At 42.3% G+C, this 23,388-nt stretch overlaps 1 protein-coding gene across 5 annotated transcripts in view; it reads right to left on the reverse strand.

Annotated features, from left to right (window-relative positions):
- The window catches only part of MCC (MCC regulator of WNT signaling pathway), a 321,315-nt gene that overhangs the window by 119,345 nt on the left and 178,582 nt on the right, over window positions 1-23,388 (reverse strand). Inside the window, exon 1 of one of the 5 annotated variants that reach the window (XM_034773023.1) lies at window positions 21,079-21,247. The exons of the other annotated variants lie outside the window; for them this stretch is intronic. Within the exon in view, the coding sequence (XP_034628914.1) occupies window positions 21,079-21,081 (3 nt within the window). The 5' untranslated portion in view covers window positions 21,082-21,247. Of the gene's footprint in view, window positions 1-21,078; window positions 21,248-23,388 lie in introns of those variants that run through there. 5 annotated transcript variants of the gene reach the window in all.

Consider the following 23,388-nt stretch of genomic DNA (forward strand, 5'->3'; position numbering starts at 1 on the left):
TCCAAACCATTTAGAGTTTTAAAGATCAAAACCAATACCTTAAAATTCACGTAGAAATCAATTGGCAGCCTGTGCAGATCACAAGGGCAATGTGCCATCTATGTGAAACAACACTTAGTCCTGCACTTGCTGCAATCCTCAGATGTTTTCCTTCTTCCAGGACAACCCCATGTCACACCATAAAGAGCAATACAACTCTGAGGTGACAAACACATGGATAACTGTGATGAGGTCCACTCCCCACTGAAAAAGTCAAAGTCTTCTTACCAGCACAAATGACAAGCAGCATTAAGATCTGTTGGGCTGACGTGGGCAAGTTTACACAGAACCAAGGGCGGGCACGCTTCAGTCTCTTTGGAGCCAGAAGCAGGAATCCAACACAATACTTTCAATGCGGAGCAAAGTAATAAATGGCAGGAATAATCTTTTAGGTTATGTCCACACTGGACCTAGGGATGCGATTCCAAGCTCACATACATATACTCAAGCTAGCTCTCATCAAGTTAGCATGAGTATTCATAGCAAGGTAGCTGCAGCAGTACAGACAGCAGCAATGGAGGCACAGCTTAGTCATGTCGACTACAAACCAGTCCGAAAACGGTGAGTATGTACTCAGCATGGCTAAATTGTGCTGCTGCTGCCACCGCTCACATTGCCACAGCTACACTCCTATTTATACCCACACTAGATTTCATCAAGCGAGAGTGAGTATGTGTACCTAGCTTGTAGTGTAGACATAGCCTTAGTGAAGGGAGCTGATATTTATCCCTGCCACTTTTTCTGGGTGCTTCTCCAAACCTAAAAGCAAGCCTGTGTACTATTCAGAATTCTGGACCTAATTTCTATGGCAAAGTCCCCTGACAGCATTCCAACCGATCGATGGCAGAACTTGGTAAATATAGCAAATAAGCAAGAGGTCACATGAAGGTACAATTAATTAATTAAAAAGCAAACCTGAAGCTGGGGTCTGGTTGGCAGATCCTGATGCAGGGTTGAGCCCTTTGCTTGTATGTTGCATCGGCATCCCTTTCTCCCACCCTCGATCTGTTTTTGCCATTTTAGGTTATAAGATTGTTGAGTGTGGAGGCTGCATCTTCCTTTTTTGTAGACCACCTACTACAATGTAGTCCTGATCCCAACAGCGGTCTTTGGGTACGCCCACAATATTAGAAAACAACAACTAGTGCAAGCTCTCGTGGACTGAGAAAAGAATTTACTCACCGATTCAAAGTCATCTCTAATCTCTGCAGGCTGCCAAATATTTTAATTGGGACTCTCTGAATTGCATATGGTACCCCCATTTTTTTTGTTAAACGAATCACTCACGATCAAAATGTTTTAGAGTGTTTAATGAACAATAAACCTTCACTGTGAGTAGTGCATACACATTTTTAAAGTATAGTTACAAAACTTAGCTGAAGTTTAACACTTTTCAGTCACAGAAGAAGTAATAACAAAGCTTCTCCAATAGTCTGACACAATTTACTCAAAAAATTTTCATGACCATGTTCCCACCCTTCCCTGCTAAGGCAGAATCAATTCTTACATTGGCCTCTGAAAGCCAAATTCTTCTACTCTCCATTCTACCCCATTAAAGCCAGTAGGGCGCAGGGTACAAATAAGGCAGGTATTTGGCCCTGAAATTTAAGAGGCATTCCATATACACCTCTACCCCAATATAACGCAACCTGATATACGAATTCTGATATAACGCGGTAAAGCAGCGCTCCGGGGGGCGGGGCTGCGCACTACGGCAGATCAAAGCAAGTTCGATATAACGCAGTTTCACCTATAACGCGGTAAGATTTTTTGGCTCCCAAGGACAGCGTTGTATCAGGGTAGAGGTGTATATAAAAAGACTATACTCCAGTGGATTGTGGTTTTTCTACTTTAGAGTAATTTCTCTGCTTTCAATCATCACATTTCTATCATCAAATAATCATGCAACAACAATTCAAATCCTCTAAGAAGCCAAAGACAGCAGTGTTAAGTTGCTCCTTAAGCATTCAATGTAGTATTACAAGAGGGGTCGGCAACCTTTCAGAAGTGATGTGCCGAATCTTCATTTATTCATTCTAATTTAAGGTTTCGCGTGCCAGTAATACATTTTAAGGTTTTTAAAAGGTCTCTTTCTATAAGTCTATAATATATAACTAAACTATTGTTGTATGTAAAGTAAATAAGGTTTTAAAATGTTTAAGAAGCTTCATTTAAATTATTAAAAAATTTAAATGAAAATGCAGAGCCCCCCCAGACTGGTGGCCAGGATCCGGGCAGTGTGAGTGCCACTGAAAATCAGTTCATGTGCCGCCTTCGGCACCCGTGCCATAGGTAGCCTACCTCTGTATTACAAAAACCCACCAACAACCAATGCACACCAGGGTCAGCATAAGTCACTACTTAGAAATTGAAGGTGGTGTACATGTCACACACACTCCTCTTAATACTTCAAAATGTCTGCATCCTTCTTACAACCTCTCCCATCACACTAAAAAGACCCTTTATGAACATGGTCGTGTGCTTTCAGCAGTAACTGACATAGCTGTAAATCCACATAATGTTCAGGAAATAAATCTTGTGCTCTCTGCTGCCAATATAGGAACATTAATCTTAACAAGAGGAGCACAATACAGTACCCCCTTATCTGCTTTAAGTAGAGCAACTATTTGACTCATGTTAATTGTCCTGACAGAAAGGGATCAACACCGCATTAATCCATTTTACCGCATGACTCCATCCTTTTTTTTTTCCCCCCTGAACTGCTATAGAGGAGTAGCATGCTTGCTATTCCCAAAGCTAAAGCTATTTCATTTGCAACTCTCACCACGGGAACTGACTGCCTGACTTCCTCAGGTGAGAATTGCCATATTGTAACACGTAGGTGATAACATTATCCAAAGATATTGCTAGCAATTCATATTCTAGCATACCTTTGGCTACGTGTCCTATGGCTTGCAGATTTATACCCAAACAGCTGGGCTCTTCCTTTCATTTATACTTTGAGAAATTGCAGCACTTCACATACATTATCTAATTAATGCTAAGCTTTATTAATCAACATAAATGAAACAAACAGTCCTGTGAAGAAGATATGCAGGTATCATTCCTACTCACTCATGAGGAAATTGAGCTAAAGACATTAAATCCTATATCTGCCAAGATGGGTTCTAATTTGTGGTGCCTGTTTTTGGGCATGCAGCCTACTCTCATTTTTAGAGTTGCTGAGCACCCACAAGTCCAGCTGAAGTCAACAGGAGCTGTGCATACTCAGTATCTGAAGATATGAGTCAAAAGGTGTTTCAAGCCACGCATCAAATAACTGACATAACCCAAAAGTAAAGCACATTTTAAAACATTTGTCTCTAAGTGACTTGCCTAAGGCCACACAGCCAACAGTGCTGGCTCTCAGCAGGAGTCTCTGGCTCTCAGCTCCATGCTTAGTCACAAGGCCATGCTGCTTAACTCTTTATTATTGAGCAATTGCTATTCACAAAGACACACTGATCTTGTACCTTGGAAGACAGATGGACCTTCTGCAAAGACTTTGATAATGAGTGATTTACAAAAGAAATTTTACTCTTAAAAAAAAAAAATCCACTTTTTCCATCTTTTTGAGAAACTGCTTTCAGAGGTGTGTCATTGCCGGAAAAGGGCCCTACCATTTATAAGTATCAGTTATTTCATTCTTCTTGAATGAGCATGTTGAAAATATCATACTGCCCTCTACTGTGATTCATTCTAGGAAGAATCCATTTGCCTGCTGAGTAATTTGCCACAATGTTTCTGTATATACAGAAGCAGTTTTTGTTGAAATACATTTAGCTGTGATGATTCCGGTTTCTCTTCACTGAGAAGAGAGGATTAGAAATTTAGCTTTTAAAGCCCAGCAGAGACAATCAGATCAAAAATACAGTGGCTTGAAAAAAAATCATGGTACAAAAACCTCACTGAAAATTCAGAAAGCTAAAACTGTAATTATGCATTACTATGTTGCACTGACCAATTGATTGAAAATCAAATGGCCTACTGGGAAAAGATTTAGAGGGCTAATCTGATTCTCTGTATTTCTCACTTGCCCCCCATAAAGTTAAAATGGGTCAGATCTGAATCACACAAAACAATTTTAAAATAACAAATGTTAACTTTGAAACCTGCCACACAATTTCCACTCAAGCATGAAGAGCAATGCTCAATGAGACTAGTGTAGCGTAAGCATCAACAATACATTTTAAATTAATTTTGTTCAAATGGATGTTTGTGTCCCCCTCATCCCCAACTGCTTGTAACAATAACAGAAAAGATATTCTTCATATTTCCTGTTAAAAATTATCCTTTTTAATTATGGATTGTCAGTATGGGTGAAGTCTTTATTTTCCCTGTAATCTCGCCAGAGATTCTACTATTTTATTATTGAAAGAAATTATATTTCTACAGTGCATCGCAGGGACAGGGGAATGCCACCTTCCCTCTACCCTCTTTGAGCAAGGCTCATAGTACATACTCACACTGCCCCTCGGCACCATGAGATTCAGGAGGTTCCAGATACTGGCATAAACTCACACACTTAGCCAACTGCCCCGAAAGAATACCACCACTGTACAATTTATAGCTTTAAAACTCCCTTATGCTATGAGTACATTTACATTTGAATGGGGAAATAGGATTCCCAGCTCACATAGATGTACCCATGGTAGCTCTGCTCAAGCTAGCATGCTAAAAATATCAGTGTAGCCAGGGTAGGGGAAGTGGCTCGGGCTAGCCAACTGAGTATGTATCTAGGGGGGTCCAGGCAGGTTTGCACTCAAGCCGCCGGCTGTGCTACCCCGGTTAGATGGTTGACAGAGGGCAGAGTTAAGGCTGCATGGGCCTGTTAGCTCTGGCCTGATATAGTAAAATGCTATGGAAGAGCAATTTATAATCTGTTAATCTGAACCTTCTCTGCACACCCAAAACTTCCTTTGAAGTCAGTTAGTGTACAAGAACCACCAGATTGGGCCCTTCACATCCCCAGTTTCTTCTACACCATTCCTGACATTCCACTATATCCTTCAGGTGCCTCTGGGCACGTTAGATACAGATTACTATGGTTATATTTTATTGCAGAGGACATTTCCAATGGTGCTATCTGGGCTAATAGGGGTAGATCCTGAGATTTCTGTGGGAGTTTTAGGTGTTTAACACTTCTCAGGACCAAGCCCATACAGTGCAGCGGTTGTGACAGCGGAGCTTTATTTCCCCACATCTGCATCTACTAATAGAACCAAACTCACTTGTTTGGGTTGCTGCTGAGGGACACTGGAGAAACACTAACATACACAAGACAGGTAAAGCTTCCCCTGAATTAATGGGTTCACTTTGAGTTTCTTGCAGTTTTAATTTTACTTCAGAAAACAACTAAGAATCTGTGTGTTTTAATTAATAACAAACGTTCTATCACACTCAAAAATCAGAAATTAATAAAGATTTGGAGAAGAATTCAGGGACAGTACAAACCAGCTGACTGTGTGTCAGAATGGGACATTTAAATAAATGTCTGTGCAACCTGTGCACTTTTTTCTGACTCTACTCTCAGAAGTTACTGTAAGGGATCCCATAGTTTCAATCTTAGCCCATGCCTCAGATTTGTGATTAAATATTGCATTAGATACAAGTGCACCGGCATCAACTAATTGGAAATCAAGTTTTGTTTTACATGTTCAACTGGATGACTATAAATGAGGAGATATATATTAAAACTGAAAGTAAATCGGAACTTTATAGCTTCTTTATAGAATCACAAACTCAGGTAATAAAAAGAAATCAACATCCCAACCCACAGCCAGAAGCAGCATGAACATAGAAAGGAACAGTCCATCTTTTTGCAGTCCCAACAGGCATAGGATGTGGAGGCTTCATTGCTATTTGAACTGATCTAGTCAGCCTAATCCTGAACATGAGATGAAGTCACTCCACGCACCCCACCCCAAACACCCACTTACTATCCATTTCATACTACTTCCTCCACACTCCACCACTCAAATTGGAACAAAGTGCTGAGGGGACCAGTACATGTGGTCTGGTCATAATGAAATTATACTGTGTTCTAAAAGAATGGAGACATAAAACACAGTTTACTCAGCTGCCCTTCACCCAACTTTCTAAGCTTGGCAAAACAAAACATGTTTGTGCATTTAACTGAGGCAGTTTCTGTGCTGTATGACAAGACAAAGTATAATAGAACAGTGATAATTTCATAAGTTTTAAGACCAGAAGGGACCATTATGATCATCTAAACTGACCTCTTGTAAAATACTGGCCAGAGAAGTGCACATAGTAATTCCAGCATCACATTTGTAATAACAGCTGGGAGATTCACTATAGACAACTAAATTTTGTGAATTAGAGAACTTGCAAATACAAAATGTGATTGTAAAGGTTCCGACAGCATCCTATACTACATTTGAAAATGGTATTTGAGGTCTTTGGATGAGAGGTGCTATATAAAAACTTTACAACCGTGTGCATTATAGAGAGGGTAATTTTGAGGTTACTTTTTTTTTTTTTTTTTTTTTTACAAGCTTTCACAGTGAGACCCAACTAAAAGTGAAGTGTCTTGTTTCTCAGTCCAGTTCTCTAGCCTAACAAGGCCACCCTGTCTCCCAATGTACTTCATTCATTTATTTTGACAAGTGTAGAGTAGTTATAATGCTTGCAAGAATTATGTAGTACCCCTAGTTCTCAACCTTTTTGGGCCCAGGACCCATTTGTAAATGTTTATGGCCTGTCGCGACCCAGTAAATAATTTGAGGGTGTAGGCCCTGGGGTGGTTTTGGTCGGATTCTGCCTGGCACTAACCCCACAGTGACAGCTCCTGTGCTGTGGGGCTAGCCAGGCTTGGATCTCTGCTTCGGGCGTTGCAGCGCCGCTCAGGTTTGGCCCCACCCCACTGACTGGACCAAATTTGTGAGATTGGAATTGTGACCTGGCTCATGGGAGTGGAGTACCACTCACCCAGATTCCTGTCATCATGACGGCTAGGCCAAACCTGAGTGGTGCTGGGACACCAGAGGCTGCAGTGCCTGGAGCAGGGAGGAGAGCCCAGCCAGTCCCAGGGGACGGGAGCCACAGGCTGCCACGTGACCCTTTGAAACATCCTGGCGACCCAATTTTGGGTCCCAACCCACAGGTTGAGAAACCCTTTCCTAGGGTATTGTTGTGCAAGTGCTCTGTAGTATTTTATTGATATGAAAGTAATTAAAATCTTACAAATATATGGAGAACTCACTTTGGTATTCTACTATTAAATCATTGATGAGAAGTGGTGTGACACCACGATGTTTTTGGTGACCATTAATACATTTGTGGTTTATGACTACGAGAATTAACAAGGTTCTCCTGTGGTACTAATTGAAAAAAAAAGACATCTCATTCAAGTAAAACCACAAGTGGGCCAGTGATGAATACAATTATATCTGTCTAACTGAAAAAGAGAGAACACTTATTGCTACAATACTATGAATATGGAAATTAGAGATTTTCCACTATAGATATCAAAATTACAGGTCCCTTATTAAGGTTATTTTGTACTTGATACTACAATTAAGAAATTAAGATGTTCCAGTCTTTGTGCTAACTGTGGAGACACCACGTCAGTCAAGAGTTAATGCAAGCTGTAGCAGAAAGAAGAGCTCTTACAGCTCATTCTGTATCTTAAATTACTGTAAAACAGTATAAAATCTAAGGAAAGGGAGAATTAAAAAAATAAATAAATCAGGCTTGCAGCCAGGCTTGAGCTAGATCCTATTATCTGGGGACATGAGAAAGGGACCCAGAGTAAAACGAGATATAAATGAGCCATGCTGAGTTCCAATGTTTAGACCAGTGGATGTAAAAAGGGCTATACATTATTTATAGTTTAGAAGGCAGGCACATCAGATGGGAACTGAAATAAAAGATACAGCTTATGTTAGTTCCAGCTTGTTCACATTTGACGCAAGCTCAGTGCTCATATCAGAACGCCCTGTTTCCTATTATAAATTAATCATAGCAGTGGGGTCTGTTGTCAGACACCATGAAAACACAGAGCCAGCCGAGAAGACTTTCCATCTTTTTAAAATAAAAGCAAATTAGTTCTTCTCAGAGCAGGTACCAACAGAGAGAGACTCGTTCTGTCCAGAAACAAGGAATATTTGGATATTGCAAGTCTGTTATAAAACTGCACCAATCTATACTTTTGTTTATTTCAACAAGGAAGCAAATATTGGGGACTTCACGTTTTCAAAAAAATCACTGTGTTAGATAAACAGTGTTATCAAAAGGCATAATAGATTTAAAGCATTATGAATTTCCTTTATTAGCTTAAGAACATCACCAATAATGCATAGCCAAGGGGCGGGGGGAGAGGGAGAATCACATGTCATGCAGAAAAACCTTCATAGGCATCTGGAATGCAAACTACACTCACTCAAGGAAAAATAAGAACTGACTGGAGCAGGTCATGGCTAACTGACTTTTTAAAAAAATATAAAACCAGTGGATGCTGTGAATATGTTACATGTGATATATTTGGATTAAAGTAAAACATCCAACAGAGTCTCATGAAATTTTGATCTCAAATTTAATTAACAAGGTCTTATACGAGAATAGTGTCCCGGTGAAGTATATTAACAGGAACGATTACAGGCAATGCACTGGAGCTGTGCAGAAGCATTTACTGAGAGTCCCCCATCTTATTTAATATCTTCTTTATTGTGTGGAAGAGGGAGTAAACAATAGGGCAATAACATCTGCAAATGATACTGAACTGGGAACTGCTGCAAATGCCAGTGAAAACAGAAACAATACAAAGGGACTCAGATGGTTTGGAAATTAGAGTGAACTTGGAAAAATGCCAGCTAACATAGCTGGGGGAAAATCATCAGAGAGTCTATGGGAGGAAGAATCCTGGAAAGCATTAAAGCTGAGACAGGTGTAGGGGAAAATGAAATGGCCGCAAAAAGGGCCGGCAGACATTGGGGCTGCATATATGCAGAGGAATCATGTCATGGAGCAGGAAGGTGACCATTCTTGTTTGTGTGGCTCTTGTAAGAAGCCATCTGCAATAATTCATTCAGTTCTGCGAAATTCAATACCAGGAAGATACTGATGCTCTGGAGGAAATTCAGCAAAGAACAACAAAAATATTTAAGGCACAAAAGTGATTAATTTATTTATTTGTCTACACAGGTTTATATGTCATGCCTATCACAGAACAACTGAGCACCTGTGAAGTTAACATGCGAGATGTATAATTTGGCTAAGGGACAGGATAAAAAGAGGCAGAATAGCAGCCTAAGTTTTGAAGGATGTAGAACCCAGTGGGGAATAGGACTTACCTGGTGCACAGTAATATAACTAGGAGTAATGGGTGGTATTAAGACATGGAAAAATTAGGCTGAATACCAAGAAAGCTTCCTGACAGAGATCTATTCAACTGAGAACAGTCTCCGACAGGAGGTTGTAGAAACCGCATTACTTGAGAATTTTAGAAGGCTGGATAAAAGCATTAGAAGGGGTGTGGACTAGAAAACCTAGAGATCTTTTCCATAGCTAATCTTGAATGATTCATTTAGAATCTATCTCTGGGTTTAATACCCTTAATCCCCCCCTCTTTAGAAAATGGGAAATGGGAATGAAAAACAAAAAAGGAAAAATTCAAGAGAAAATGAAAACATAATATAAATAGTCGTCTCAAAAGTTCTGCAAAATGTTAACTTGCCTTTGGAACGGTCAATTAAACCAGCATAACTGCACTTGTACCAAAGGACTATGTTATATCCCCACCTCTCACACACAGGCTACTAGCTCTTTTAAAATATCCCTCTCTATAGTAGCATAAGGAGTGTGTCTGGATTTCTTATAACAGTCACAGCTCAGAGTGATTATACTTCAGGAAAGCATCTAAAATCTAAAATCATTAACTGGGTAGCCTGATCTAGTTCTGATCTATCCTTTGGTTCATATTACTTCTTGCTTCTCAGAGAGGACTCCACCATAATCCCCTACAGCACTCAGCACTTGGTAAGGGACACCACTTTACTTTGCAGAGTGCTGACTACAGCTCTTCCCAAACACACTTTTAAGAATCAATTATTTTTGTTTACAACGAATACATCAGGACTTGCACAACAACAAACCAAATGAGAATGTGGGCGGGGAATAGCAAAGCTAACAAATCCTGGCCTGTACCAAATACAAAAAAGCTGCTTTAGTCCAGTTTGTTAAATTGGGGCAATGTTAAAGATTTTGAAAAAGAATTACATGTGACTGGTGAGACAAAGGAAGCTGGGAGACCAAGGGTATGGCTACACAGCAATTAAAACCCCCTGGCTGGCACGTGCCAGCTGACTTGGGCTCACAGGGCTCAGGCCAAGGGGCTGTTTAATTGTTGTGTAGATGCTTGGGCTGTAGCCCGGGCTCTAGGACCCTGCGAGGTGGGAGGGTCCCAGAGCTCAGTCTGCAGCCTGAGCCCAGTCGTCTACACTGGAATTAAACAGTCCCTGAGCCTGAGCTCCATGAGCCCATGTCAGCTGGCAGGGGTCAGCCACAGGTTTTTAATTGCGGTGTAAACAAACCCTAAGGGAGGTAGCCAACTGAGTTTGTCAGTGGAAGGAGGCAGGGTTGTTTGTTGTTTCCTTAACTTTCAAGTACTCTACAAGGAAGAACCTGCCCCGGGAGGAAAATGGTGTGTTGCCAACACCACTGCTAGCTCTTCCTCTGCCTGCACCTGTGGAGGACCCCGACAGACATCCATCCAGACCTGGTCTTGACTTGTTAGGAATACAGCCTGCATATTCGTGCCAACAAAAGCCAGGCAAGGGGACCCACCAGGTGAGAGAGGTGTCTGTTGGTGGAGTCCGTCAGGAAGCAGGTAAGATAGGCACAGGAGATGGCATTTGCACAGCATCTAAGAGTACCGGGACTTCACTGACAGTGGGGTGGAGAATGCTGGCCAACCATAGATGACTACAACAGCACCAGAAGAGGAAATACATTAGGAACAAGAGAAAGATGAAGGAAAGTGCATGTCATCTACTTAGCAAGAAAGGAACGCTAATAGTTAATGATATCTAAAAAGCTGTGGTGCTTAATACCTGTTTTGCTTCAGTATTTACTAAAAAAATTTAATGGTAACTAGATACTAAACACAATTAATATTAACAAGAGAAGGAATGCAAGGAAGAAATGCAAGCCAAAATAGAGAAAACACAGGTTAAAGAATATATAGATAAATTAGATATATTCAAGGTGGCAGAGCCTGATGAAATTCATCTTAGGGTACTTAAGGAACTACCTAAGAAATCTCAGAACTGTTAGCAATTACCTATAAGAAATCCCAGAGGACAGGTAAGATCCCAGAACACTGGAGAAGGGCAAACAAAGTACCTATCTTTAAAAAGGGAATAATGATGGAGGACCTGGAGAATTATAAACCAGTCAGCCTCACTTGTAAAGATATTGGAATAAATTATTAAACAATCAATTTTTAAGTATTTACATAAGACAATAAGAATGGCCAAACTGGGTCAGATCAATGGTCCATCTAGCCCAGTATCTTGTCTTCCAACGGCCAACTAGATGATAATAGAGTTATAAGGAAGAGCCAGCATGGATTTGTCAAGAACAAATCATGCCAAACCAACCTGATTTCCTTCATTGACGGGGTTACTGGCCTAGTGGATGGGGGGAAGAAGTATAAGTGACATATTTTGATTTTAGTAAGGCTTTTGACACAGTCCCACATGACATTCTTATAAGCAAATTATAAGGTGTAGATGAAATTACTATATGGCAGGTGCATAATTGGTTGAAAGACTGCACTGAAAGTAGTTATCAATGGTTTGCTGACAAACTGGAAGAGCGCTTGTAGTGGGATCCTGCAGTACCATTCAATATTTTCATTAATGACTTGAATAATGGAGTAGAGCATATGCTTATAAAATCTTTGGATGACACCAAGTTGGAAGGGGTTGCAAACACTTTGGAGGACAGAATTAAAATTCAAAATGACCTTGACAAATTGGAGAATGGGTCTGATTTCAACAAGATGAAATGCAATGAAACCAAGTGCAAATTACCTCACTTGGAAGGAAAAATCAAATTCACATATACAAAATGGGGAATAACTGCCTGGGTGATAACTGCTGAAAAGGATTTGCGGGTTATAGTGGATCACTAATTGCATATGAAACAACAATATGATGCAGATCCAGAGTCTACAGTCATGAGAGGAGTCGAGAGTCAGCTGGGTCAGGATACTGGGAGATCAGAAGCAGGAGACAAACTTGAGATCAGAACCATAAGTTTGTAACCACTGTCAGGCCAGGTCAAGGTAACAGGGGGTCAGAGGCAAGAGACAAAATGGAGATCAGAACCTCAAGTCAGATGCCTAGAGTCAAGCCAGGTTGGCATGCCAGGAAGTCAAGCTGGGAAAGCAGGACAGTTCAGAGCAGAATGGATCCCTTTTGTTCGGACAGCTTCCTGTTCCTGTCTTAAATAGGGCCAGTGGGCCAATTGGCTGCCCTGGGATTGCCAATAGGACGTCAGGGTCAGAGCCTCAGATTGGGGCTGGATAAGTAGTTATCAGCAAGCTGCCAAGTGGAGGGCTGGAGCATGGCTGCTCCTGTGAATCCCATGGACGTGGGTTTGAGGGCTGTGGGTCATGACAATGCACTTGCCAAAAAATAAAAATAAAAGGCTAATATCATTCTAGGGTGTATTAACTTGAGTGTTGTATGTATGTAGGTAATCATCCTGCTCATCTCGACGCTAGTGATGCCTCAGCTGGAGTACCATGTCCAATTCTAGATGCCACATTTTAGGAAAAATGGGGACAAACTGTAAAAAGTTCAGAGGAGGGCTACAAAAATGAGAATAGGGTTAGAAAACCTGACCTATGATTAAAGATTAAAAAAAAAACTGAGCATGTTTAGTCTTGAGAAAAGATGACAGAGGGGACCTGATCAGCGGCGGCTCTAGCTTTTTTGCCGCCCCAAGCAAGGCAGGCAGGCAGCCTTCGGCAGCATGCCTGTGGGAGGTCCGCTGGTCCCGCTGGACCTGATACAGTTTTTTCATATGTTAAGAGCTGTTTAAGAGGATGGTGATCAATTGTTCTCTACATCCACCCAAGGTAGGGCAAGAAGTAATGGGCTTAATTTGCAGCCAGAGAGATTTAGTTTACATATTAGGAAAAGCTTTCTATCTATAAGGATAGTTAAGCTTTGGAATAGGCTTCCAAGAGGTTGTGGAAAAAACAGGCTGGACGTACACTTGTCAGCTAGGTTTAGCTGGTCCTACCATGGTGCAGGGGGCTGCACTTGATGACTTCTCGAGGTCCTTTCCAGCCCTACATTTCTATGATTCTATATCTCATTGAAACATACAGTAAAATCCTGCAATGCTAGAGGAAGAGACTAAAAACTGTCTAAAAATAAATATAAAAATGAGGGAATCTGCCTCCAAATGATTATGATTTCGTTGCTCTCAGGCTGGCCTCTCTCCTAGTGAGTTAGAGTGGGATCCAGCCTGTTCTGGACTGTCTGGACTGTGTGCAAGTCTGGGTATGCAACTAAGTTCAGAAAGAAGGAACTTGGGAAATCATCACATATTAAGCTGCTCTCTATTCTGCATATGAAACTGAGTAACAGGCATAACTACACAAGGGGCCACATGTATTGTGGCCTTTCAGAAGTCATCTGGAATCAGTTTTAGTATAGCCAAAAGGTTCTTCCCACTGGAGCAGAAACTGACAGAAAGGCCACTACTATAAAATTCCTTCCAGCTTCAGGAAGACAAAATGTTTGTGCCTTATAAAAATACCAAGGGAAGGGGGATTTGGACGAAAAGAATGGCAGAGCTAGCTGTTGAATCACAGAGAAAGAAGCCAAGTTAACTCTGTTTAGGAAGCAAATCCAAGCAGTTCTGTGAATACAAGCCTCGGTACCCAGACAAAACTAAGAATGAGTTAGATCAAGTTCTTAAATCATTTATATCAGGAGTTAACAGTAACAACAATTAGAAAGGCAGTTTTAACTGTTAGAAGCTACAATGAAATTGAATCCGTAGGGAGGGCCTGGGACAACACAGAAATTCCCAGGGGTTATCCAGATCTCCCTGCCTCAAGCTGAGAAACCGCTCAGTCAGGAATTCCCTGCTGAAGCACTTCCCACTAGGTCAGTTAGTGTCTCCAGTACTTTGACAACACTGAACCTCTTTGAAGACAACTGAAAATTGCCAAATGGGTTCCAGCAAGTCACCAAAAACCCAACTCCACCAAATTTCCTTAAAAAACAAACAAATAAACAAACAAAAAACAGAAGATACAACACAGTGGTGGTGTCTGCAGTTTAAAGTGTAGCTCTCATGACCCCACTCTCAAACCTGTCCTTTTAAAACCAACACAAAATAGGTTTTTGACTTTAAATATAAAAACAAATATTTTAGTTCAAGTTTCTTTTTAAAAACAAACCTCATCTTATTTTCTGACTGAGAACAGACCCTCCCTTGCCATTAGCCATAAATAAGGACAAAGCAGCACCTGCAAACAGGTACCTGCTGCTGACAAGGAAGCTCACGGTTGTCAAACTGGAACCTTTCTAGGGAAAGAAGACTCCCTCTTGTCCTGCCTTCCTCTAGAAAAGTTGTGTGCGCCTACACTGGAAGGGTCTCATCGGCTTTGGAGGATAGGGGCTATCCGCCTAGCATGTGCAGCATGCATAAATTCAAACAGACTGGTGACAGGAGTGTGAAGGCAGTTGTTGCTGCTGCTCTACACACAAGGAGAGCAGTAAAATAAACCCAAACCTCCGCAGAGAGGATGGAACTAGTATCTTTGATCTGCCCTAGGGAGTTGCCAAAGCATGGGGCAAGCTCCCTTATCCCACTAACAGCAGCAAAATCACCCCCCCCACACACACACACACGCGCACACTTTTATTCAAATTTGTTTCTGTAAGCAGTCCTGGAGTTGGGGTGAAGTGGTCAAGGACTGCCACCAGCAATGGGAAGCCTTCTAAAAACTAGCAATGTCTCCTTAGGACAGGCAAGGCATACTCTCTCACCTCAGATGCCCTGGTGCACCTTCCTCCACTGGACCATATTCTTCTGCCAGCTCTTCTCCTTCAAGCTGCCAACATTTACCCCCAGGCTTCAAGCCTAAGACAAGTCCACCATCTTATGTCACAAAGGTTTACAACCTTGATATTAACTATGACTCTGCGTGCGCGCTCTCTCTCTGCTTAGAATCATAGAACCATAAGGGTTAGAAGGGACCACAAGAGGGCCCCATCTAGGCTAACCCACCGCCAAGATGCAAGATTTGTTGTATCTAAACCATCCAAGACAGATGGCTATCCAGCCTTTTTTCTGAAAACCTCCAGTGACGGAACTTCCATGATTTCCCCAGGCAGTCTGTTCCATTGTCCTGCTGTTCTTACAGTTAAGAAGTTTTTCCTGAGATTTAATCTAAAGCTGCTGTGCTGTAGTTTGAATCCATCGCCTCTTGTCCTGCTCTCTGGAGCAAGAGAGAACAACTTTTCTCTTTCTGTGGCAGTCTTTCAAGTATTTGAAGACCACTATCATTCCCTGCCCCCCCCCATCTCCTCTTTTCCAAACTAAACATACCCAGTTCCTTCAGCCTTTACTCATATGGCTTGCATTCCATCCATTTGATTATCTTTGTCACTCACCTCTGGATCCTTTCCAATTTCTCTACATCCTTTCTATACACTAGTGGCCAAAAATGGACATAGTACTCCAGCTGAGGTCTAACCATCACTGAGTAGAGCTTGTCCCACAATCAGGCTCTTGCTGAACTGGATCACTTCTTCCTCTCTGGTTGCTATATACCAGGTCCACGCTTTGGTCATCTTGATTGTTGCAACCTCCCTGCTCTCCCCCATCTCCCTCTCAGTATACCCAAAACACAATGGCTACATGATCTTTTCCTGATGCTACAGCCATGTCACCCCTTCTCAAATATCTTCACTGGCTTAATTTCTCCTGCATTAAGTATAGGCTCCTTGTCCTGACCATCAAGGCTCTGTACAATACTGAACATGCCTACATCTCTCCTTCCTCCTCACCCTGCCAAAACAATCCCCCTCTTTCCCATCCCCCTCTTCTTCCTGGATTACGCTAAGCTCTTTTAACAGCCTCCTATTTCTCCTTCCCCCACTCTGTTTTTTATACCTTCTTTTTGCAGACCCCTATTTGCTTGGAACTGTCTCCTATTTTCTGAGTAAAGTGTGCTTTCTCTCTTTCCTTTCCTCCTCCAAATCTCACTTCCTTTGACAAGTTTTCCTACAGTGACCTACTCAATGAAGTCTCTTTTTGCATTTGAAGTTTGTCTCATGTATTGTTTTTGTCAAAGTTAGTTTACAAGCTCCTCGGGGCAGGGACCTTGTGTTTCTGTGTTTTGTTTAGTGCTGTGTATACTTATGGAGCTCTATGAACAATGATTTATTGAATATTTTTGTCTCTGCTGCATTGCAAAAGCCATGCCTGGGTTGCTAATGACAGGGAATAAGCTGTCAGACTGGCAGGTTTGTAAATTTTCTGAATTTGATCTTGAAAATTAATGTGGTAAAACAAACTGGAGCATCAAAATTCTGAAAAGGAGGTCAGCAGCCCAGCGGAATGCTAGCAGCCCAGAAGCACACTTGCTATCGCTCACACTCACCTTCTGAATGTTTTTGGGGACCTCAAGCATCCTGTCTACAGGGAGGTGCAGGGAAGGAGAAATATATCTTCTCTATGAGAGTGCATATGTGAACAAAAGACAGAGTTTTTTTAAAAAGAAGATAAGAAAGTGTGAATATGCTTGTATCTGCTTCCCCAGCCAGAGGAAAGATGCCCCGGCAACAGATGTGGAGTATGCTATGAGTACAAATGAAAAAAAGAGTTATTGCTACAAGGGCAAGACCAGTAGACACAGATAAACAAAACGTGGGCCAATTCACACTGTCCTGTGTACTACATACTATTACAGAATGACTGGGGAGCTGAAGAGCAGGTCTTTAAAAATAACTATAATTGTGTGTGCTGACTGGGAACATCGGATTTGCCACAGCGGATCAGGACAGTAGTCTGTCAGGTCCAGAATGTTGTCTCTGGCAGAGAGCAATATCTGATGTTTCAGAGGAAAAAAACAAAACAGATGTGCATAGCCAATGCGACAGAGTCACAGAATCATTGACTTTAAGGTCAGAAGGGACCAATATGATCATCTAGTCTGACCTCCTGCACAATGCAGGCCGCCGAATCTCACCCACCCACTCATGCAACGAACCCCTAACTTATGTCTGAGCCACTGAAGTCCTCAAATGATGGTTTAAAAACTTCAAGGTGCAGAGAATCCTCCAGCAAGTGACCCGTGCCCCACGCTGCAGAGGAAGGCGAAAAAACCCCAAGGCCTCTGCCAATCTGCCCTGGAGGAAAATTCCTTCCCGACCCCAAATATGGCAATCAGCTAAACCCTGAGCATGTGGGAAAGACTCACCAGCCAGACACCCAGGAAAGAATTCTCTGTAATAACTCAGATCCCACCCCATCTAACATCCCATCACAGGCCATTGGGCATATTTACCGTTAAAGGTCAAAGATCAATTAATTGCCAAAATTAGGCTATCCCCTCCATAAACTTATCAAGCTTAGTCTTGAAGCCCGATATGTCTTTTGCCCCCACTGCTCCCCTTGGAAGGCTGTTCCAGAACTTCACTCCTCTGATGGTTAGAATCCTTCATCTAATTTCAAGTCTAAACTTCCTGATGGCCAGTTTATATCCATTTGTTCTTGTGCCCACATTGGTACTGAGCTTAAATAATTCCTCTCCCTACATACATGAGGGATACATTCCTTCTTAACTCCATAGAGAAATCAGGCTGAGGTGATTTTAACACAGTCTTATAACTCTACTCTGAGCTGTGTACATGATGGTTAAAAAACACCTGAGCCTTGTCTACACTACTGCTACCACTGTTGCTCTCATGGTGGTGGTGAATTAGAGGTCCCATTTCTGCTAGTGCAGATACAACCCTATTAAAGGGTGAAATGCATCACTACGAGTGCCTTACAAAAAAGCAGCAAAATACACAGCAGATGCAACTAGACAGGTAGGAGATTTGTCTTAACAGTAGCGTGATTTATGGGAAAATTGACATCTCAAAGTCCAGAGAACGGAAAGCCTCTGTATCCATCAGATCCATTCTATTTCTTCCTCCTACTGCCCCTCCCTGTTCTTTAAAGTTAGGAAAGGACAGTAGGAGCCTCTCTCTGCAAGAAAAAGGAAAAGTAACAAAAATGACAGATGGTGGCTACTGCCCTGGGTACGAAGTTTTGGCCTATTCAGAGTCATACAGCATGCCAGGGGAAGGGGAAATACAGAGGGCTTGAATGGATTACAACAATAAAATAAACAAATACATAAAACAGGAACACAAATGAGTAAGAATTGCCTATAGTGTTACTTTAAAAGACCTCAAAGAAAAAAATTGTTTAAAAAAAGGCTGCTGCAAACCCTCCCCCCCACTCATTACTGTTAACAAAGCCGTTTGCCCTACAGACTAGATCTCAATGACTTTTTCAAAGGAGAATTTTTTCTTTAACAAATTCTCCATGTTTATAAAAACAAGATAATTAACAATGCTCTGAGGTTCACTAGTGGGCTTGGAAGGGAATCCCGTCAAACCTCCTTATCTTCAGGAAGGTTGCTAAGCTACAGGGCCAAGGATATGTACAGGCATCACGCAGAAATCCCTTATGACCCATCCCAGCCTGCCAAAACAAGTAGGAACTAGATAGTAGGAGAATACAGTCTGTATTTTCAAGATTCCTCAGATGAGCTAGCCCAATGCAAAGTGCTGAGGTTTAGAGCCAACCTTGGAAGTATCACAGAAGATTTCATTGCTTTCAATACATGGCTAGAGGAAGAGGAGTGTGTGAATTGCATAGTCCCATCCTCTAGTGTCTGGTCTTGGAAGAATCTGCCTAGAGATAGGCACTTCTCCTGCCTTCTTGAGCCATGTCTACAATATAGAATGTTTTGCCAATTTCTCATGAGCTCCATGACTCTGGTAGGAGCTCTTGTTTAGACACGGTTCCGAGACGCTGCTGGAGCTGAAATGTATTCCCATTGAAAGCAGACATACATGCCATAGTGGTTAAAGCATCAATGACCGCTAGCTATTGACAACAGTAGCAGGCCCTCTGAGCAGTGAGAAATTTTTGGTAAAAAGAGCCCAGTGTAGACAAGCCTTGGATGCAGGCTAAAGGCTGTAAGAGCAGCTGCTACAGGATGTGTGGGATTATAAAGGGGGGAAATGACGACTGCAACATGAAAAAAACCCACTTAGGGTTTCAGAACCATTATTTGTATTGCAGTAGCACCTATGAGCCCCAGACAAGGAGCAGGAACTCATTGTGCTGGACAAAGTACAAACACAGTCCCTAGCTCAAAGAGCTTACACTTAGGCAAAGGAAATGCAGAAATTAAAGATCCAACAACAATGCTAACAACTCAGCTGAGCTGTCCATGTGTTACCTACTACTACAATTACATATGATGAGCTCATATTTACATATCCTGCTCCCTTACCTATACCTTTGACATTATCCTTATTTCAGTTTCTTTGCTGAGAGCCTCTAAAATTAGGATTTACTTGTGCTTCTCCCTGTCCAAACTCCTTCCCTCCAAGCCAATGAGTTATTTCAAACAGCCCTAAAACCTATTATTTTCTACCACAAATAACCCTGAGATACAATCTAGTGGTCTGGTCACAGGATTGGGAACCAAGAACTCATGAGTTATAATCCTGGCACTAACCCTGCCTACTTTGTGGCCTTGAACAAGTCACGTAACCATGCTACCTCAGTATCTATAAAATAGAGTAATTACAATGTCGATGAAAAATCAGGACAGCAAATTAACTTGCTATTCTTTCCAGTAATATTATATACCATACAGAGCCACAAAAAACAGGACAGGAAAATTTATCATCCACCTAAGTCCAAGTATAGTTTTCAACAACCTTTCTTTAAAAAAAGTTATGCCTTGTCCACACAGGTTGGCACTTGTCTGAAACATCTGTAAAAAAATTCTGGGCTCTGTCCATTACATAGCAAAGATGGGAACTAAACATTAGGCTATGTCTACACTAGCACTTTTGCCAGTATAACTTATGCCGCTCGGGGGTGTGAAAACACACAATAGAAGCGCCGGTATGGACAGCGCTATGTTGGCAGGAGTGCTCGCTGGGGGTGATTTAATTATGTCGAAAGGAGAGCTCTCTCCTGTTGGCTTAGAGTGGCTACACAGGAGATCTTACGCCAGCACAGCTGCATCAGTACAGATCTGCCGCTGTAAGCTCTCAAGGGTAAACCTGGCCTTGGCCACAGAAAAGATGCAATATAAAAAAAGGGCATAACACACTGGATTAGCTGGAGCTAGCTATTACTTGCCATCTCACTGCTCTCCTACCTGGATCTTGCATCCTCAGTAATCTAGCCAACATCTACCACATCTGCAGTCACTGTCTATCGCAGCACATGACTCATTTCAGAACCTCCAACTGCAACCAGCAAATGGAAATACTAAAGGCTTTCCTCTGCTAGGCTGTCACTCCCTGCCCCCACCTCGTTGGCTGCCTCACTCTCCTCCCTGCCTACCCCCGCCCCCTTAGCCAGTCTTGCCAAACTTTCAAGAATACAAATGCAAGGCAGCAACAGTCATGAAAAACGTGGCAAGTCATGATTATCTGACTGTAGTATTCGGCTTAAACAAAATAAAGGAGTGGATGATTAAAAATTAAGAAGCTTTAGTATTCTACACGGGTGCATGAAGAGACATAACAGGAAATAATGACTGTTCCATGCTATTTCCAGAAAAAAAAAAATCAATAAACTCACCTAGTACAGACAGTTTGTTCTTAACCCAGATATGTACTTCTGGTTGCAGGTTTTCTAGTCCCGTCCCCTACACACACACACACGCTGAGTGAGACAGAGAGATGAATGACCTAAGTCAAGTCTCGGGGGAAGCAAGTAGTAATCTACAAACCTACTAACCATCAAAGCTACCCTTTTAGTATCATGTGTCCGTCTTCTAGATCTTTTTCCTTCTTCCTTTTTTAATCCTTTCAAGTCAGATTCTAGCCACAGCTATGAGTTGTATGATCTGCCTGTGTTCACAGCTGCTTCCTTAGTACAAGCCCTTCTCATGCGTGCGTGTGTATGTGAGAGTGTATGTGTCTGTTTGTTTGAGGGGGAGGGGTCCTTAAGAGAAGAGACTAGCGCTTTAAATCCAGTCTGAAGCTGTGCCCTGCTTCTTCCCCAGAACAGGAATAAAGTTGCATTCTTCAAACAGGAAAAAGAAATGCAGAATGCTAAACTCAGGGGATTTCTGACTGTTGGTAAATAATCCACATCCTCCTCCTCCCACAGCTAAGGCTTATATATATTCAATTATGGGCCAGCATGGAAGTTGTCGGGTTGTTAATATGTTTCATACTAACTACTTTTAAGCTCGCAAGTCCAATAAAAGAAAGGCATTTTGCATACTTCAGCATTCTAGTCAATGTTTTTCCCATGGCAATGCTGTTAGACATCCTAACCAGCCTGCTGCATACTGCAGATATTTAATTCTCCTTCTTTTACAATCTGTAAAATGTCACAAAATGCAGCAGACCGCTAATTATTAGTGAGAATTTCTGTTTTCCGGTTTCTCTTTAAGAGCTTCTTATCCACATGATCAGGAAACCTTTTGGTAATCGGCCTCCTCCCTTTTGTTCAAAAACATTGATGCTGACTGCCCGTGAAGCAAAAACAAATCAGTCCTGAGTTCAAAGGCATTTTTGCATTCCAGTTGTTTCTCAGATAATGCCCAGCTACAAAACAGTCAGTTTTTCTGCAGCACAACAGCAATGTGCACTTTTAAAATATTCTTGTAATAAATAAAACTTCCAATATCTACTTCTGAAGGACAATGCCCTTACCTTAATTAATGGCTTCTTCCTCCCATAAGTGGCGAACAGAGCGATTTTTGCCTAACAAATCCTACAACTGTTCAGTTCATTAGATCCCTTTGCACCCTCAGTCTCTACAATGCCTTTTAATGAACTGAAAGTGACTCAGCTTCAGTCTTCTCTCCCTCCAACACAATTCACTATGAGTGAGTCTCACCGCTTTCCATCACATGTGACAGTAGGACATATCCATCAAGACTAATCTCTTATCAATTAGAGCTTTCAGTCTGATCCAGACCAGAGATTACTTTAAATCTCAACAACACCTTGTTGACCTTCTCAGGAGGCTGAAGAGCATTTCCCTTTGCATGTCTCATTTCCAGACAGTACAGGAGATTTCTGTTCAGGTAGCCCAGACTGTAGTAAATCTGCATAGTAACCAATCTGCAATATGAAATTTGCACGCTCTACAATGAAGGACTAAGGAATATGAAGCCTGACACAGAATTAAAAGTTACTTGGAAAAAACAAAAACAAACCACGATTTCAGTCTTAAGCAAAGGCTTCACAAGGCAACCATATACATTTAAATAGGCTAGTACTGCACATGATAAAAATATTTTTACAAACAATAATTTAGTAAATGTCAAAAGTGTGACCCCTAGCAACTTCCATGTTCTGTTTAAAAAGGACTGAATGTTACTTAGTATATGAATTACAGGCGCACCCAAAACATGCTAGGCACAGTGCAAATATACAGTAAGGCACACATTCCTTATCCCCCAAAAAACTTGCAATCTAAAGAGAGCCAATTGCCTCTAATGACAGCATAAGAGAGGATGAGCATTTACTGCATACGAGAGAGTAAGGACTGGTCTACACTTAAATGCTGTAGTGGTACAGCTGCACTGCGGCAGCTGTGCCACTGTAGCACTTCAGTGAAGACACGAGCTATGCAGATAGGAGGGCTTTCCCTGTCAGCGTAGATAATCTAGGGTTACCATATTTTAAGCCTCCAAAAGGAGGACACTCCACTGGGCCCCGCCCCCGCCCCCAGCCCCGCCCCAACCCCAAAGTCCCCGCCCCAACTCCGTCCCCTCCCCTGCTTCCCGCGAATATTTGATTCGCGGGAAGCCTGAAGCAGGTAAGGGGAGTGTGGGGGGAGGAGATGCGGCCCAGTCTGCCTGTCCCCTCCTTCCCCCCCGCATCTCCAGCCCGCCCAGCACTGCCGGTCCCCGGCCGAGCACCCTCGGCCCGCCCAGCACCGCCGGCCGAGCCCCGCCAGCCTGGCTCCCGAGCCCCCGGCCCGGCCCTGCCAGCTCCCGGCCCGGCCGGCCCCCGAGCCCCCAGCCCGGCACCGCCGGCCCCCGGCCCGGCCGGCCCCCGAGCCCCCAGCCCGGCACCGCCGGCCCCC

The sequence above is a fragment of the Trachemys scripta genome, chromosome 6 (assembly GCF_013100865.1).
Source record: "Trachemys scripta elegans isolate TJP31775 chromosome 6, CAS_Tse_1.0, whole genome shotgun sequence".
Lineage (NCBI taxonomy): Eukaryota > Metazoa > Chordata > Testudines > Emydidae > Trachemys > Trachemys scripta.